General features: G+C 38.9%; 1 protein-coding gene across 1 annotated transcript in view; it reads right to left on the reverse strand.

The window, feature by feature from the left end:
- The window catches only part of TTC27 (tetratricopeptide repeat domain 27), a 150,206-nt gene extending 131,205 nt beyond the window's left edge, over window positions 1-19,001 (reverse strand). Inside the window, exons 1-4 of the mRNA XM_052805978.1 lie at window positions 18,750-19,001; window positions 15,023-15,200; window positions 9,176-9,305; window positions 901-1,041 (exon numbers count right to left, since the gene is read on the reverse strand). Of these exons, the coding sequence (XP_052661938.1) occupies window positions 901-1,041; window positions 9,176-9,305; window positions 15,023-15,200; window positions 18,750-18,837 (537 nt within the window). The 5' untranslated portion in view covers window positions 18,838-19,001. The remainder of the gene's footprint in view (window positions 1-900; window positions 1,042-9,175; window positions 9,306-15,022; window positions 15,201-18,749) is intronic.
- Window positions 19,002-20,318: the final 1,317 nt, after the last annotated feature.

Raw genomic sequence — 20,318 nt, forward strand, 5'->3', positions numbered from 1 at the left:
CTGCCTCCCTAACTGACCCAATTGCTGAAATTCAACAGCACTCATCTGTGAATAACAGGGAAAATGATGGAAGAACTTGGCTTCCAGAAATGCAGTACAGCCAACATCTCCCACACAGTTTAATTCATCACTCATACAAAGACCCAGCTGGGAATGGATGTTGTCAGCCAAGCATAAAGAGGAACCATGTGGCATTTTGATCTCCAGCCAAATTCTGTTCAACTGGAATGCAATAAAGAGAAGTTGCTGCTGTTAAAAGTCCCCCAGCTCCAGAGAGTCCTGCTACCAGCCAGCCTGCTCCTAAACTACAAAGGAGGTAGTGACAAAAACCCTCTCAAGAGGAGGTTCATCATATCTCCTTGTTTTTAATGTACAAGCACAACAGAGAATTAAGGTAGCCTCCACATGGACGCCTGCAGAAGAGGTAGAGGACAATGACAAAAAAAGAGAGAGGACTTCCTTGGCATCTAGAACTCATGGCTTAGAATTCATACAGTAATGGTTAACAGTATCCCAAAGCTTGTTAAAAAGGACATAATATATGTATGCTACATTATAGGGCATATTCCCCCCACCCCACCCCCAACTAAAATATGTGTCACAAAATATGTGTCTTTTAAAAAAGTTGCTTCCTATTAAATTTTCTAATTTTTCCAGGAAATGAAAGCATCTTTCTTCTCTTTTAGGGAAAACAGTGAGAAAATAGCTTATCTTTCAGAAAAAAAGATACTTGTGTTTAATTATAATCACTTTGTCTGAACTGTTTCTTAGAGGGAAAAACCTCAGAGCTACAGAAAAAGAAATGGAAGTTATACAGATTCAGTGAGGTATGAAGAAAAGAATGAAAGAACCAATGAATGAGTAGCTGGCAGTCATAATCATTAGTCACATATTTCTTACCTGAAGAGATGCAAGTTTGTGTCTTGAATTCACAAGGATTATCCTGGCTATAAGCAGCAAAATAGGATGAGAAGTCAAGGTATAGACTGATTCACCGTCTAGAACCAGCATCTTCAGAATAGCTGCATGCAGCATTTTTGGCTGAAAGAAGAATGAAAAAAAAAAAATGACAAGTTTCATGAAACCTAAGTAAGTTTATAAACAAATCATGTAATACAGAATTAGGAAAAATAACTATTCATGTATTTAAGGAAAAAGTCTGCTCAAAACAATAAAATAATAATAAAAAAAATCACTGTCTCTTGGAGTCTCAACGTTTTACCAAGTCATGGTGAATTCTGCCTTGTTTCTTGCTGTCCTGGTACACCATACCAACAAGATCTGAAAGACTCTGATTTTCTCCCACCTGAAATGCATATGTCCAGTCAACACTATCCCCAAACACATTCCAGTAAATATAATCCTTCCCATGATCTAAGTAGAAAAGCTTCTGGTAAATCCATGCCATTCAATTTGTAATCACAGAAATAAAATAATTTGTTAATTACATTAATCCTACAGCACTCAAATACACTAGATATTCCTCCAGTGATGTCAACGTGTGTTATCTGCCTCTTTCCCCAGAGGGAGCTTCTTGCTGGAGTTGCATCAGGGCAGCAATATCAGAGCCATTCTTCTGTTTGTCCAACAAAAACCTCTCTCTGCTTTGGATGCTTTCCTGTATGACACTCCATACAGTCATTCTTTTACTTAATGGGCTCCAGGTAGGTCTCCAGGGAATTTGTCTCTCAGTGAGTGGTGACTGTCATCTGACAGTCACCTATTCTTCTCTCCCTTTTAATGCAATGAAAGCATTCAAGCAGTTTATCTTCAGATTCAGGGAGATGTCAGTTCATCAGTTTATTCCTGGTTCTCATATGGCAGGTTTCCTTTGCAAACTAAAAAAAGTAGGGCTTTTGTTTTCAGTTGGTATGAAAGGGGCAAAAAAAGGGAAAGGAAGGCAAAGAGAAGAAGAGAAGGTTAAATGACAGCTTGCATTGAAGTCACTTGCCTGAGAAAGATTCTTATTCAGTCTACACAACCAGGATAAAAATTATTTGAATCACATTTCAGCTTTTAAAACTACACAAATAAGGTAATTTCTAAGTTATTTGAAACTCTTTTCAATACCTTTACCAACAGTTTACATTAAAGACAAAAGTTGTTAAGCTACATTATTACCCTAGTTCACTTTTTAATGACCGAGTAATCTTCAGGCTTTTTTTCTCTGATTTGCTTAGGTTTCTTAATTATTTATCTTGCATTAACACTGAAAATACTTTTACTTTATAAACAATGACTTGGGACTTTAAATTATTTACTCAAAGTGGACTTCTTGCATGACATCACTGCAGTCATTTCAACCCCACTATGGAAAACAAAATTTACAATAGTCTAACAAACCACTTGAGAATAAAGGAAAGAAACTGCCAACTGGAAGTATACCAGATCCCTCCTACCTCTAGTGATTCAGAAAGGAACAGCCTTACCAACATCTCTACTCCGATTTTGAGAAAGTCGTCAATCGGTACTTCTAAAGATTCATTTTTAAAATACACACACACATATATAATACGACACTTAATATAATTTTCAGTTTAACTTAGAACTTTTTTTTTATCTGCTCCTTTTTGGTTCTTTCTATAATCAAAGTAGACTGCACTTAAAATACTCAGTGGGAAAGCAAAGAAGCCACAAGCTTTGTTATAGAACCATTTTCTAAGCCAGCCTTGCTATGCTACAGTAATCTATGCTTGTTTAAGCACTGTAGCAACCGATTAATCTCAAATTCACATTTCAAATCCTTTCACTGGAGAGCTCAGTCCAGCTAATGTAACATTACAAGGAGGGTAATGAAGGAGGGAGAAGGGAGACATGTCACAGCCTCGGCAATAAGCCAACAAGTCTCAGAGCCAAAGAACTGCTGTCTTGTATTTTAACAACTCTACATTCTCTTCCATGAAGCAAATCCTATACAGGAAAGCAGACATCCTTTTCTTTTAGCTGAGAAAGCCTAAACCAACATTCATTCTTCTAAATTCCGCTCTAAGACTGCATTATCAGTGCAGAATTCTAACAATTTACTGCCCTAAGGTAGTCTTTAAGATGAGAGAACAGCTACATATAGAAAAGGTAGACATTTAAGCTTTTACAGCTTCAAGGGCTGAGAAGTTAGGAATCAAGTCCACAAAAATCCCTAAAACATTACCTAAGAGTAAAATGAAATTTTGAGTTTGTCTTCTTGTGTTTAAACACTTAAATAGTCAAAGTGTTGAACCTATCTCATACAGCTCAAGAATTTCACATATCTCAAAATGGCCACAACCCAAGACTTGCTAACACAATGTTCTTGACCTAGTAAACCTGGGTTAAAGGGTTGAGTCTTTCCATTCTGCACCAGACTTGCCACCAAAACATGTAATTCTTTTATTCAGAAATAATTTTCTTAAAGCACAAAAACATATACTATGTGATTACTTTAAGAATATATGCTGAGAAATCTCTCAGGTAATCATCCAGTTTCTGTTGGACCGGCAGGTGGTTCTGTTTGACCACTTCTGAACTAAATACAGACAAATGAAGCTCAATTCACTCTAAATACATATTTTTTTAATCTCTGAAACACAGCTGGTTATGTATTCAACTTCCAAACAGCAGCTTAATGGCTACTGTTAAGTAACGACTACTAAAGCCCTAAATCAACTGCAAGCTGGACAGTACTCTTGGCTATTTTGGTTTTTATAGTATTTCAAAAGTATTTCCTAGCACCTTTGTTACTACCTGAGCAATGATAATGATAATCAGAAAAAAAACTTCTGCCATCCACATTCAATAGCTCTGAGAATAGAGAGTATGAGAATTTTAGTTTAGAGGCTTCATGTATGTTCTTTTCTTGCTAACGATAATGATTAGAGGCAAAGTGAGCATTTGGTACGCTTTTACTTTTGTATAAGGGACTGCTCTGAACTGGCCTTCCTAATGTTTCATCAGCTCTTTCTCAGTCTTGGGGATCCTTCCCCTAAATCTTAAAAAGGTAACTGCAGACATACACAGAGGTAGAAAAAGCCAGACTAAGGGCTCGGGAAGAATTAATGAAAAAATGGAGGGGGGGAGGGGGCAGAGATAAACTATCAAATAAGGAATCTGCATGTCGCTACTAAGCCTTATATAGTGGGCTTCTCAGATTTTAAACAGTACAAAAACTACTGCACAACAATTTGTCATTTGGCAAAGCTAAGGTGATATATCTTGAGAATAACGGAGAATGTACTGAGGTTACCAGCCAAAGATTTGGGTCCTTTGGAACAGAATTCACTCTTTACTCTAGACTTCAGGGAATGGAAAAATTGGTTTTGTTTGTAACTGCTTCTCCAACTTTCTGCAAAGGAGATAGTATTACAGTGGAGGCTGTCTCTAGTTTCATGATCCAAACCAGCAACAGGTAACCCATGCAGAGCTGAGTTGCAGGCTGAAGATAATAAAGGTGAGCTAGCATAAGAAGTCTTCCCTGAGAATGCTACATGTAGAAGTACTTGGTTATGAATGCTCTTGTCCATACTCCCTAAGAGGGTAACTTTGCCCCATTTTTAAGGGAATATTTTCCAAGCGGCTGCATTAAGAATCTCTCTTCTTTTCTATACTGATAGCAAGGGAATGTGGGGCAAGACTGTAGGCTGCTTTAGCAGATTATCTCTGCTTACAGGCTCTGCCTCCACATTTAGCCTTCATCATCCATCCTTATATTCCCCACAAGAAGGAGAAATTTGCAAAATCTTCAAAGCCTGTATCTTGCTGGTCACTGGTATTCAAACAGCACATCAGTCAGCCTAAAATTCAACTCCTCCTTTCTGGCTAGTTTATGCTAATGGAAGCCAACCATCTAGGTCTTGAAAAAAGAGGAGTTTCCAACAGATTGAATTAACAAGGCTAAGGAACCATACTGGATTTTAGACAGTAGTACTACATAGTACATTGGTGTTTTTCATATGAATTATGAACACTGCTACCGGTATCAATAAAAGTGTGATAATATTTCAGTCTCTTCCAGAAAAGGGATCAAATAATGCAAAAAAGAAGCAGTAAAACAAGTATAAGGAAAAAGGATTATTCAAATGCATTCCAAAACTCATCATTTGGAATCAACCTGGAAGTTACAAAAAGGCCAGCAGGAGCTGTTGATATATGTATTTGGAGGATTCCTACCAGTTATTTACATGTCTTATCAATTAACACATTGGGATCTTCTTCCAGATGGAGCCTCTCACTGTTACCAAATGTCCTACTTGTGAATATGAAATCAGACAACAAACAATTAAAGCAGCCTGTCCGCACAACATTCTTAGTCATTGGTGGTCTTAATTAGTCCTACTACACAGTTTTGTCCAGTTTATGTACTGAAAATACTAAACTCAATTGTATGAGCTAACACTCAGAAACTCTGAAATTTAAAGCAGGATAAACATGCTCCAAGTTCAACAGTTCTGTACCTTTTATTCCTTTACATGCAGAGAGACAGCGACAGTTCTTTAAGACACAAAGAGCCTATTACTATATCCCACTTATAATAAGCACTTAGCTCATTAAAAATATTTAGACTAATCCCACCAAGTTCAAAGCCAGAACTGCTAATCCATTTTAACTGAAATCCAGTATTTTTTAAATCTTCCTTTAACACAATTCGCTTATTAAAAAATTCAAGATAGTATCAGTCAGACTATTTCACTGGTGTGGTAGTCTCAAAGTTATTTTAGAAAACTGAGAGACACCTAATAACCTAAACACTAGCTGGTTTTCTGTTTAGAAATTACTGAACTACTTTTATGTGTGGACTCAAAAGAGAAAAGCACAAACCAGTTCTGCAGGACATATAAACAAATCCTAATGGAGTACATGAACGTAACTGTAATTTACAGAGAAGGCTGGAATCAATTTGAGGGGTGGGAAATAATGTACACATACTCATGAATATTGTTCATGGAAGACATCCAAGAGGCCCCCACCAGCAACTCATCTAAAAGAGGCTATTTTATTTGTTCTTCACTGGAATTAATTATAGTCTCTTGCAGTCTTAACGAACTCATAAGAAATTAATGATGCATTCAGAAGCTATCTGGGAGCAGAAATGAAACTATGCCACTAACCCAGAGGTGAAACTTTCAAAGGATAGAAATGGCAGCAGCTACATAGCCTGAAAGCAAAAAGTTAAGATTAATTCAATAAAGAATTCTGAAAATAAGAATAACAGTTATGAAAATATTCCTGAAAGAAATGAGACATTGTAAGGCTGAAAGTTAGTGGTATTACTTAGAGCAGGCTAGAAGAGACATGAAGACATAATTTTTTAACCTTGACATGGGAAAAGATCATTTTAATCTGAAAACCCGAAAAATGGAAGGTCTATTTAAAAAGGAATTGTATCAGTCTTGATGACAGAATATGGAAGATGACAAAAGATGGAGAAAATTAGAGCTATATTTTTAACCCACTTTTTCTGAATATCTGTGTATGCAAGAGGGAAAAGCTGGATTAATAGAAGCACAAAAATATCAGTTTATCGAGACGTTCATTTTTACAGAGTGTTTATATACGAAGAATCCTTGGCAACAAAAGTAAGCACATAAAGACAATTCAAAACATACAAAAGCTTTTGAATTAAGATGTTTAATAAAGAAGAGAACTGGATATTATATTTTAGCATTTAAATGTTTATATTTAAATGTTTAATGCTCTTGGAAAAAAAAACCACTAACATATCAGGAGAAGATAATATAGATAGCAGTAACATAAAAAAAGGTAAGCTGCTTCTGCCTGAATGCATAAATAGCTAAACCTTGCAGCAATATCAAAGTCTGATGCAGTACTCATTAGAAATCAAGTATGCTCAAGTCTGTTTTCTTTTATAAGCTCTTGCCAATTTAGTTTCTGGAATGCCACCTCTGCGTAAGCAAACATCTTTCAATGCATTACATTCACAGCCACAGCAGGAACATAACAGAAACTAAACAGGAGACGTATTCCTGTATTCAACAGGCAATTAGTATCTCATTCTTTCATTAAGACAGACAATAAATGGGATGGTAAATAGAAATTATGAACATTGTGTTTTACAGGTCTGTGAACTCTGTCAATGACAGCAATTCTGTGACTATCATCTTGGGCTGCAGTCTCTGTGTTAGACTGCAGCCTGTGCATATACACTAACATAGAATATTAGAGTTCTGCAGTAAACAGAACCCACAGATTATAAGATATATATTGTAAGATATATAATACTATAACTTTAAAGATTATAAACACATTATAAGGAGAATGGAAGAAATTAGTTTGTAATTCTTTTTTTTTATTATACATAAAAGCATACTGAACTCATTGTCCCTGCAGAAATAGCATACTTTAAAATTTCTGCTAACTCATTTCACATCCTAGAAGGTTTAATACACTTGGTCTCCACTGTTACTTATTTAGTCATCAGAAGACAAGATCTGAATTTCTACTATCAAAAATCAAGCCAAAAATAAGCCTATATACACACCATGTCAGCTCTAAAAGATGAACCAAACTGATAAACATCTATTTACAAAAATGGGAGAGATACAGTATCTGAATTGGCTGTTGAGAAATACAACCTTGCAAACAAACCTAGGGTCGGACTTTACGAATTACAGAATTCTTGCAAAAACATGCCACAATAACGTAACACAGATCCAATGGTCTTACGTGAAACTTTTCACATACTCAGACTTCCCCTCATTCTACAGTTCACAGTGTTTACATTGCTCATGGTCCGTATCTTATTCACAGTGAAATACTAAATTCAAAGTCGTGTAGATTTAGCATTAGCAGAGACTAGTGATACGTCCTTCCCTGACACGCTGCAGTAATGAGTATTTTACCATAGCTTTAAATCCAAGAGAAAAATTAATGCTCAAGAAACAGTGCTGAACCACAGGTGCAGAAAAGTCATGAGATCACATGTGGTACTGCCATGAGAAACAATATATGCATCTCACAAATGAAGTTACGGTGTTGATTAGTTATTTACATAAGATGCCAAAGCAAATAAAATTGACTCCTCAGTTTTACCTCCTCTTCCAAAAGCTCTATTTGAGTTAGCATTTTTGTACTAATACTACTACAACTTACTTGGCATCATCCATGAGACCAACAGGATACCGAGCACCCAAATCTACTGTTCTCTTAGTATCTGCCAGATATTCTGCTATTTGCAAGACACGCAGCCTCTACCTTACTGTCCTGGTTTCAGCTGGGATAGAGTTAACTGTCTTCCTAGTAGCTGGTACAGTGCTATGTTTTGAGTTCAGAGCGAAGAATGTTGATAACACTGATGTTTTCAGTTGTTGCTCAGTAGTGTTTAGACTAATGTCAAGGATTTTTCAGCTTCTCATGCCCAGCCAGTGAGAAAGCTGGAGGGGCACAAGAAGTTGGCACAGGACACAGCCAGGGCACCTGACCCAAACTGGCCAACAGGGTATTCCATACCATGTGACATCCCATCCAGTATAGGAACGGGGAAGTGGGGGGGGCAGGGATTCACCGCTCGGGGACTGGCTGGGTGTCGGTCGGCGGGTGGTGAGCAATTGCACTGCGCATCATTTGTACATTCCAATCCTTTCATTATTGCTGTTGTCATTTTATTAGTGTTATCATTATCATTATTAGTTTCTTCTTTTCTGTTCTATTAAACCGTTCTTATCTCAACCCACGGGTTTTGCTTCTTTTCCCGATTTTCTCCCCCATCCCACTGGGTGGGGGGGAGTGAGTGAGCGGCTGCGTGGTGTTTAGTTGCTGGCTGGGGTTAAACCACGACACTTACCCTAAGTAGTGAAAATTTCTAAGACATTTATAAGTATCTTTCTTTGATCCAGCTAAGAACACACCCCAAAATAAATAAAAAGTGTATTGACTGCAAATGGCCTTCAAGTAAATGTTCCCATAAAATAAACATATGTACCCCATCCAAACCCAACATCTCCAGCAGGAAATCTCTGAAGCAGAAAAAGAGTAGCTACTTTTAGGACACTTTCAGGGTACTTTTAGTTTATAAAACTGATATAGCTGAAGATGCTTGCAATAGCAGCCAGTAGGATCAACAATGAAGGCAATTCATTCTAGCACTGTGCCTCACAGATGTGCCTTCTCTGACACATCTATGCGTTATGGTTATTTGTGAAAAGCAGTGACACTAAAAGGACAGCTTATTAAAATCCAAGTATACCTCACAGAATTTCTGTAACAATGCAGATGGCAAAAAGTCCTGAAGCTTTAACTGAACAGGAGGCCCAGTCCAATTGCTTTGAACGAAGAGCTGCAAACTACCCACACCAAGTAGAAACATCAGCCTCTGCCTGCAATATAGATAAGAAAAACAATTAGCAACATATTACATTTTTAATTAAGGTTACAAGATCTGATGAATTCTTGTACTAATTCAAAACCCTTAGTCTTAAAAAAAAAAAAAAAAAAAATCACTCTTGTTAGGAAAATACAGTGAGTGTAATATTCAAGAATGCACTTGGGGAACTAAAAGGCTTGGAAATATGTTTATAATGGTTGTAATTAATGACAAACATTTTGGAAGCAGAGTTAGTTCACATGTTTCAAAATTTAAGGCTGTATCTAACTATCAGAGATCAGAAGGAGATTAGCATAGGATGCAGATTATCCCATATTTGCTTATTGCACGATTGTTATATTTTCTTAAGATACATGAAATCCTCAGCATTTTCAGAGAAAATATATTGCAATAGTATATGTTCCAAAACAGCATGTTTATTTTTGTTTTGACATAGCTGTTTATTTTCACTCCCTCTGATAATAAAACAACTAAATGAAATCAAAAAAGTTCAAAACTATCACCTCCAAGTTAGTTTAGATAATTTGGCAGCAAATGTTATCTGACTCAATCATGCGTTTTAATTTAAATCATAATATTTTATTTAAAGAGGGATTTATGAGACTTTGTTTCATTCCTGAAACTAAGTATGGCAAAAATTTCCTTATTTATAAGACTAAGTTCGTCTAACATCATTATGATATTATTTCTTTATGCACCTACAGTAACAAATAAGCTATGTGGTCTGCAGAAAGCAGGGCACAATCACTCAGAATTTAACAGTCGATTTAACATGTGTAGACTTTCAGGAGATTTATACAAATTTCTGGTTTGTTTTACAGTTCCTTAATGACTTCAAACCTTATTGTGTTATAATGAGTCATGTGCCAACAAGGGCCCTGTGACATATATAAAATGCCTCCTTCCTGCAAGAAGCTAACATTTTAATTGTGCTGGTTTGATATGAAAATTGGTATGTTAAGGAACACAACTGAACTAGAAAAACCTAGTCTTCCCCCCCCTCAGTAAAAAAGGGACTTACAGATGCAAGAGTCCTCCGAATGGAAACAAAAGGATAAAGTGTCATACAACCCCTAAAAAACTAAAGTCAAATGGAAAAGCCACACACAAACAAGCAGCTGGTGGACAAGAATGTGACAAAAGATGTAGAACAATGAGAAAGCAGAGGTGGGGAACACTTGATTAAAAAAAAAAAAATATGAACAGAGCCTTCAGGAGAGTTAGAGAACAAGGACTAGTATAAAGAGTTCTTGTTGAACAAGACAACATTTACTAGCTATCATTATTAAGCCACTAACTATCTACCAGGAAATATTATTTGAATACATATCTAAGATTACCATTAAACTTCCAAATAACTCAAGAACACAAAGCACTAACAATTACTGTACACTAAGTTATTACCATTACACACAAAACAACCACATAGACATATTTTCTAATTATTCTCCCATGATAAGTTAGCTTCAAAGCTTCTGAAAGGAAAAGATAACACACAGAATAATCAACCATCTCTGCACTGTGATTTGACAGATGCACTTCAGTCTTTTGAAGACTCATTTTCATTATTTTATCATTTAACTATTATTTCAACTAAAAATTATTTATTTATTTTTAACATTGCCGACATCTATCTATCAGGCAGGCAAACTTGCTTGAAGTCGTAACACAGTTATATCCATGCAGAAGGCCTCTGGAAGAACTGATAACCAATTCTATTACTTTGGCTAGGATACTGTCTTTCCACTGGCTAATTTGTCATCACCAGTTGATTTTTTTTTCCCCCCATTTTCACATCAATGACCAACTTCCAGTCTCCTTATCACTCATTCTGTATCAGAAAGTCAATTCCAACCTCTAATCCCTGCAAATGCTAGCGTCCCCTGCCTATCTCTATTTTTTTTTTCAAGAAAAAATTTCATTCTATCTCCCTGACTGCCATTCATGCTTACAATGCAGACCTGCAAATGCTCACCTCCCGAAGGCTGCCTGAAAACTGTGCTTCTGTGCTGCCTGAAAAGCAACAGAGGGACTGCTGCTAGTCTTCCACTTACTATGGTGACTGACAGAGTTTAATTTATTTCTTACATTTCCTTAGACATATGTCTGTATCCATCCATGTTGTTCTTCCTTTCTCTATGTGAATGGGGGTTTTGCTGCCTTTTTTTTTTTAACACTGTTTACACCAAGTACAGTAGGATTGTGATCCATAATGTAAAATCAGATGTTTATATACACTCCACTGTACTATTCATACTGCTATACCTAATGTTGCTCAAATTCAAAATAAAGAATAATAGAGTGTTTCTATTGGAAAAAATAATGGATTTGCATATAATGCTAGAATTTACAAAAAAAATATAAGAGTGAGAAAATACTCAATAGCCAGGCTATGTATAACGTGTGATTAGGTTACAGGTTTTGGGAGTGTTTCTTTTCTTTTTAGTGAAGCCAGAAATTACAGAAGAAAAGTCAAAGCAAAATTAGACACTGAATAGTCATTTTTTTCAATTCATATACATCAAAGCAAGCTGCAGAAACAGCAAGAATTTCTTCATTTTTGTTTTTGAATATATAAAGCAAACCAGTTAACTAACCATCAGATGCCCCAAGGGAAATACCAAAAATACCATTCAGCATTCGAGTTGGGAAATCATAACAAGCTTTATTGTAGGGATTTGTTTTGGAAAGTTTGGCACTCATTTATGTGTTGAGTAAGGTAAAAGTAGTAAATACACAGTCACTATAAACAAGTGTTAGTGCTCATTTCCTTGTTCCTTTAGGTTTTGGAATCAAACATAAAAGAGACCTTCAAGCTCTTTTGAAACAAGCTCTCCAAAAATATTCTTTTTGTTGTGTCCTGCACACTATTTCCTTCCAGTCTTCAGAATCAAACTGTATGTCAGGCAATGAATGCACCTCCTTCACACGGAGCTCAGGAAAAAATAAAAAGTAATTCCCCCTCTACATAGTTAACACATATACTATTGCTTCATGCTCTACAATTTGCTGATTTAAAATACAGCTATGAAGCCACGTTTTCTGTGGAAAATAACTGTTACCCATTGCAGTGAGCAGCAACAGCAGGAAAAAAGTGAAAAAAAAAAAAATCACCTATTCAGTAAGACTTCATTTTTAAGCCTTAGGGTTACAAATGCCATAGTGAAAAAATGTCTGGGGCAGGGAAAGGAGGGAAGCAGTTAAAATGATAGAAAAAGTTGGAGCAAATTTTAAAATACTGTTAAATGTTTTCCTTACAGAACCATGGATTTGAAAGTGGAAAAAGTTACAGGCTATGTCCAAAGAAATTATAATCTAGATCCAAATTTTGAGCTGTTTTGCCCTCAAGCTGCTCAGTTTTAGCTTCAGAAAAAGAACTCCTTAAGAGTTCTTTTAACACTATCATAAAACCATACTTTGTACTGTGTTTAAATTGTGCTAAAAGAATAAGATTAACATTATCCAACTTTCTGTTTCTGATTGAATTCAACTCCCATTGAGTTTTTTTAATCTCCAGAATTACAACTTTCAGTTCAGGGAAAAAAAAGCATATATTTGAACTTATCTCGTCTACTAAAAGTCACAAGAAAACCAGTGTCTTACTGAATTTTCTGAGCTAGAACTTAGAGGTTTGTTGCGCTTCCTTTGAATCACTCAGCAGAAAAATAAAATGATATTTTACCTATTAAAAAAATAAACAAAAACTTTTTCACCATAGGCAATGGAAGGTCAGAGTGCAAAAGTTGCATTAATTCCTTCCCTAAGGCAGTCACAGGGCTTAGGGCCTGCAGGTAGGAAAAATAACTATGTAACACATTTTAACCTAGAAAGTAATTGGAGACAAACATGGTACAGATGTAAGCGCTATAAGCAGTGCCTATGTAAAATAGGCAATGATCTGTCTTTCAGTAGAAGTTTTTCTATCAAGAGAAAGTCACAACTTACTTCCTTCAGCACTAATATAATTCAAAGCCTCTTATATTATTACTAACGGAGCTTGAAAAATTTCACTTGACCGCTACAAACAAAAAGTGTTCCTGGAAGACACTGATACACTTTGAAGACCACACACTTTCATTTTGAATAAAACTTGAGGCTGTAATTTTGGGCTGAAAACCCTCTGTCTGCTTCTGAAAGGCTAAATATTGCAGATCTGCTTCCATATCTCCTGGCAAGGAGGCTTCTAATGCCTACAGTTGCAAAGGGAACAAGAAAAACCTCAAAGACCAAAGAGCTGGAGTATGAGCACCTGAGGAACAAATTGGTTTGCTGTCTGCAGTAGGGCAGCAGCAGTAGAGTCCTGTAAATGGCATATAGGCCAATAAAAGCTCACAGGGGGAGCAGGAGAAGATGACACACGACCATGACAGGATACACATAAAATATTACTGAGTGCATGATATAGATTATGATTAACTCTAAGAAGCTGAATGGTTCATGAAGGCAGCAACATACATTTCAAGCAGCAACATGTATTTCAAGAAATGATTAAGATCAGGATTGGGTCTCTTTGAAGTCCTGATCAATCTTTCTTTCCTTGTCACATTATTCAGAAAAAACTATTGCCAGACAACAGAATCTAGCAATACTGAAAAATTTTTCTAGACTCTGTTACCATCTAAACTCCAGCTAATATTTACCAGCAACAGCACAACAAAGAAAGAAAAAAAAAAAAGGAAAAAAACCACCTAGAGACAAAATGCACAGGAACAACCTCTGAACATTCCAACTCAGAAAACAGGAGTGCATTGTATTGTGTACCACACTAGAAGATAAGCTTTTGACACACTAAGATCACTAACAAATCTCAGCTCAGTATTTTAGAGGTGCCAACTACTTGTTTCCCTCTGATATTTTAGCAAAAACTCTTGGATTTATGTCTGTCATACCAAAACACAAGCATTTGTACTCAGCCACACTTATTGGCAATATGTTCCCTTCCACTTACTTTCTTTTTACCTTTATCTTCTCTTATCTTTTGCTCTTCTTTCGGCAAAACTTTTTCCCACCTTCACCTTTTATAATAAACAAATATATGCACACACACACACATATATACATATAGTTTTCTGCTTCTACTATCCCTAGCAGGCTAGATTTAGTCTGTTTGTTATTTATGTAGCAAACTGTAAACACTAACGTCAGACTCATTAACAGCAAGAATTAGCACATGCGGTAGAATTATAGAGAATCTATCAGAGAAAGTCTTGTGAAGAAATTGATGAATAGCATCCATTAGTAATACCTTACTCATTTTACATTAAGAAGAGTAGAACCACCTTACTATGACTCAGACTTAGAAATACAGGCATTGCTCGGACAGTAATGTTACATGATACTTCAAGTAGTCACCTAAATGAAATGCAACGTTTCAGAGAGAAAACTTAAATTGTTTGATGATAACGTGGCAACATGAATTTACATTTATTGGCTTCTTTATATGAGCAGCTTCAGAGGTAATCACTGTAAATAAAGCTAGTGTTTTCAACAAACCCTCATATCACAATACTATCCAGTGAAAGAAACAATGATAATGAATAGATGCCCCAAGGGAATGGGGGGAACAACCCAAGAAATCTGTTTTCTGTTTTTCTGTCAGAACAAGAATTTTGGAGGCCCTATGTCACATATAAAATCTAAAAAAATGCCTTTTGTAAAAATCAAGCATGGCCTCTAATAATCTTCCACATAATAAATAATAATTTCTACCTTTCCACGTTATCAACCTCTGCAGAACAGTCCAGGAATGCTAGAATCTGTTTCTCCAAGTAACTGTCAATGTTCTCCTCTGTCACAGAAGATGCACTGAAAACATTCTGGATGGCTGAATTTGAAAATATTGCCTTGTATTTCCCATCATAAATCAACTGCAGTAATGAAACACTTTCTGAAAAAAAAAGAAAACAGAAATCAGTGTCAACTTTGAAACAACTTTGTCTTACAAGACCTATTCAAACCAAGACAAGGTTCCCTTTCAAGCAATGAATCTTCATTTACATTGCAGGAAAAGTGCAGTTGCATTGAAACTAAAGAACAGCAGTAGCAGGCGTCACTTTATTCAAAATAAATTTTACAGAACTTGTATTAAAGTTACAGTGAAACACAAACTGCCAGATGAATGTAAAACAAAAACTTGCACTGAAATTTCAGGGGAAATACGTGGATGGCCTTTCAAACACGTACACTACAGTTATTGAAGATGACTTCAATTATCACAAGAGGGTTTTCTTCCTCCAAAACATTTTATATAAGTGTGTTACAGTAAAATCCTATAGATAAGACAATGTCCTCGTTTCTGTTGGGATAGAGTTAATTTTCTTCCTAGTAGCTGGTATGGTGTTATGTTTTGGGTTCAGTATGAGAAGAATGTTGATAACACACTGATGTTTTCAGTTGTTGCTAAGTAATGTTTATACTAAGTCAAGGATTTTTCAGCTTCTCATGCCCAGCCAGCAAGAAGGCTGGAGGGGCACAAGAAGTTGGGAGGGGACACAGCCAGGGCATCTGACTCAAACGGGCCAAAGGAATATTCCATACCATGTGACATCATGTCTAGTATATAAACTGAGGGCAGTTGGCCTCGGAGGGATCGCTGCTTGGGAACCAACTGGGCATCAGTCAGCGGATGGTGAGCAATTGCATTGTGCATCACTTCTTTTGTATATTCCAATCCTATTATTATTACTATTGTCATTTTATTATTATTATCATTTTTAGTTTCTTCCTTTCTGTTCTACTAAACTGTTCTTATCTCAACCCATGACTTTTACTTTTTCTTTTTTTTTTTCCCAATTCTCTCCCTCATCCCACTGGGGGGGGGGTCAGTGAGTGAGTGGCTGCATGGTGCTTAGTTGCTGGCTGGGGTTAAACCATGACAGACAATAATTTCACAGACTAGAGAACCCTTTTAGGGGAAACGCAACAAGTAAAAATGGTTCAATATTTGTAAAGTTCAGTGAATAAATTCTCATGTAAAAACTGCAGAAACTACTCAGTCCTTCCTTTAAATGCTTAGAATATTCACAAAGAATGGGCAATATGTTTTTTTCTTTATAAAAGAATTATTTTCCTATTATAAGTTTACTATCTCAATTAGAAGTCTGTATATGGAGTCAGATTCTTAGGAGTAACTACTAAGGTGGATTTAGATCCATGAATCTTTCTCCCCTGAAGCCTTTCAAGACAAACAGAAGTCATGAAATTCTACACATTTAATTCCTAAGAAGCTTCAAACCCATCAAGTTCTTGACCCAGGCTACAACTTTGTTCACAGAAAGTACCTTCCCTTCTTTCTTCAGATATGCTACAGTGCAATAAATCCAGCAGCTGTTAGAACAACTTCACCATGTTAAAACCTTCTATTCTTGAGTAAAATCAGTATCTGCCTACACTACAGCTGTGGCTACAACTCATGTAAATGTACTAACTAGTTTTAAACTAGCTGCTGCAGATGATGGTAATGGTGCAGCTGAGGAAATGCAGAGGTCTGCATAGGATGGGTGCCTTAATATTAATCTGTGATTCCAGCTGGGGACCGCAGCTCCCATGCACTCAGTGTTACCATAGCTACACTAGTATTAGTACCTGAGCTAGCCAATTTAACACTAGCACAGGTACAGATACACACAAGCAGCAGCTGTGCAAGGAAGCGAACTAAATACCAACCCCAAGCTCATCCAGCTAAAACAAGTATTCTAAATTTCAGACATATGGGAAGACCAAGAGCAGAACCAACTTCAATAGCAGCGATGGATGATTTGGTAGGCATGGGTGATACAGGGACATTCATCCTAATCTCTCTGGACCAGGCTGCTGACCACAATTTACTTTTGTTCTTTACAACAATGATCAACTGAATGCTATAAGAGATCATTTGTGCTAGATGATTTAAACACTTTAAGCTGTACCTGGAAGGGCATATGCAAAAGAATAGTAATGGTTCTGCAGCCCTGCTGATGTCATACTCTTTCAGACAACAGAAATAACAAGAAACTTTCTCCAGTTTATGCTTTGAGGAGACTTTCTTTCACCAAATGACAACTTCTTTATATTGGATTCTAGTTGCCCCGACAGGTGATGCTGTAGTTTGTAGAATAACTATTGGCTGTGAGGACACTAATGAAGAATATTGAGGTTTTCTCTTTCCAGTAACACTGTAACATAACTTTAAGTACATAAAATCTGCTTTGGATTCTGTGTTTAGCTTCTTATAAGACACCATACAAATTCAAGGTTACAGTCTTTAGTTTCAGTATCATCATTAGGAAGGGCCCACGTAAGTGACAACTAGGAATCTTCACCAACCCCACCATTTTCTATCTCTACCGCAAGATACCTTTCTTCAGTCTTCCCCACATCTTATAGCAGCACACTACTTAAAAAAACAAACCAAAACTAAAAAAACCCCGACAAACAAGAAACCAACCACACACCATAAACAGCATACACAACTCTCAGTGAAAAGATAAGACAGATCTGACATCTGTCAGTCACGTCACCTAACATTCCTAGACAGTACAATGATTAAGGTTAAATAAGGAGAAGGAGTAACATAAGGAAATAGAGCTGAGTAGCTCTGTACAGTTCTTTTCCAAAATTCACTAAGTGCTTGGGTAGGGATAAATGAGTCTTTCAATATCCTACAACCTCTAAATGTTCTAAACAGTATGGCACATGCTTATGACTTGAGCACAACTGCATTTCTAGCCTGTCTGAAAAATGGAAATGCCTTTTCATGACAAATGTTACATTTTAAAAGTCGCTGCCTTCCCTTGCAGGAAAGCTGGGTCAGTAGCAACCTAATCAAGTCCCCTCAAGAGACTGCTTTCCATTGTTCCCTCAAGTAACTGTGACTAAATAACTAGTAAAATATAGAACAGGTAGCTCATGACAGACTTTTTCTCCTCACATCTTGCTACAAGAGCGACTTTCATATCACTGCCAAATTCAAGCAAACAGGTAGTCTTTCACTCGCGGGTCACGAGGCAGTCGAAGGAAGCACCATGATTAAAAGCCTCCAGAGTGCCGACATGAAGCGGGCGGTGGGGCGCCTGCCGGCCACCGTGCGCAGGGCAGGGACTGCTTCAGCCGCGGCCTCTCCACCTGAAGCCCTGTGGGACCGGCAGGTAGCGGCCCAGAAACTCTGAGGAGAGCCCTGTCGGCCGCACCTCTCGCCTCAGCCCTACCCTGCCGGCAGTACCGCTCGCCCTCCTCCAGGCTGGCGAGCCCAACGGCCGAGCCCGCCGGCGCCCGGCAAGGGGCAGAAAGGGCGGGAGCACACGACCGCCCCCGGAGCGGGCGCGGCTGGAGGGAGACGCCAGCCGCGATCCCGGCTCGGCCTGTGGCCGGTGGAGACATTGGTGGTGCCGGATACCCACAGAACGGCCGCGCACAACGGCTGGGCACCTTCCCCCCGCCAGGCCGGGACCTCCCTCACCTGCCGACGCGACTTCACCCTGCGTCCACTCCAGGGACTCCGCCGCGCCGAGGAAGCCCCTCAGCAGGGAGCGCTCCAGGGCCAGCATGGTCCCGCCGCCCCCGCTCCACTCCCCACCGCTGCCGCCTCGCTCGCCCGCGGCTCGCAACCCCTGCGCTGACAGACGCTGCCGGCGTCCCCTCAACCCATGTGCAGGAACCTGCCTCAGGGAGCCGCCATGACACTGTTGCCGGGCACGCCGGGAGGCCGCGCAGGCGCGGCGGCAGCCCGACTGCCCGCCCGCGCGCGCGCGCTCCTGTCAGCGCGGAGGAGGCGGGAAAGGCGCGTGCGCGCTGCGGAGTGGGGAGGGGCGGTGGAGCGTGGAGGGGCGGTGGAGCAGGCGTGAGGGAGCGCGCACCAGGCGCAGCCGGTGGTAGCGTGCTTCAGCACGAGCCCCACGTGCGCGGGGCGGGGGGAAGCTCTCCGCCCTGCCCCCGCCGGGTGCCGCGCAGTCGCGGGGCCGTTGCCGGCAGCAGCGGGGAGGGGAGCTGTTTGTTTTCCCCCGCGGGAGCTGACGCTGACCCCGAAGCAATAGGTCGTGAGGCGAGCGTGGGTAGACATCGGCAGGCGTACGTGTAGCTACGTATATGGCGTCTGCTTATGCGTTTCTCTGTGGAGAACCTCCCGTGAGATCCCCGGGGAACGCGGCACGTGCCGGCTGAGGCGCCCAGCCCTCAGGGCAAGCCGGGCCGGGCCGGGTCGTGGCGGAGGCGGGCTCCCTATTGCCGTGGGTGTGGCGCCAGGAGCACCTCGGCCAGCTACTTGGGAGGGAGCTTCCGTGTGTCTGTCCGTACGAGCTCTGTTCTACTTCGCCGGTGATGTGTTCGTCACGTTTTCTCTCAGGCGACGTTTGCAGACAGTCGGGAATTCAGAACATGTAAAACCAATTTTTCAGCTGCATAGGTGAAAAAAATGGTAGCGTTTCAGATTTAAAGTGGGTTAAGAGAGGAAACATAAAGCATGATTAGTAACCAGGCAGGATTTCTTTTGAATAGGTATGCTCTAGGTGCTTGCATGCCTAAAGGTGATCTGGACACAGACGTGGTTGAATTGGCTTAGTAAGATTTATGAGGGGGTGAAGACCGTGCTTTGGTCTGTTCCTGTATTTATTTCAGCACCTGTCTAGATACCAATAGGAACACAATTCTGGCCCATTGTTTCTGAGCTCTCTGCTTCTATCATGTGCATGTACATAACGAGAAAAAAGGCCATGCTTTCCTGCTGATTCAAAATTGAATGAAACAGTTGAAACAATAAAAATGTTCTCTCAGAGCTACTGATGAAATTTGAAGGTAGTCAAGTCAGAAACCAGAAGGCCATCACAGCAGGGCGCAAATTCTTGTAGGAAAAGAATGTTCTGAAGGTGACTGTACTATAAAGGTTGTAATTAATTTTGCTATTAGGTGTAGTGTGTAATATCATGAAATAGAGTATTTGTCAATCTTGGTTTGTTATTCTTCAAAAATTAGAAGTCTTTTCATCATACTTCCATATCTAACATAATCATTAAAATTTGAGGAAGACAATGCA

This window comes from Harpia harpyja, chromosome 13 (genome assembly GCF_026419915.1).
Source record: "Harpia harpyja isolate bHarHar1 chromosome 13, bHarHar1 primary haplotype, whole genome shotgun sequence".
In the NCBI taxonomy this organism is placed as follows: Eukaryota; Metazoa; Chordata; class Aves; order Accipitriformes; family Accipitridae; genus Harpia; species Harpia harpyja.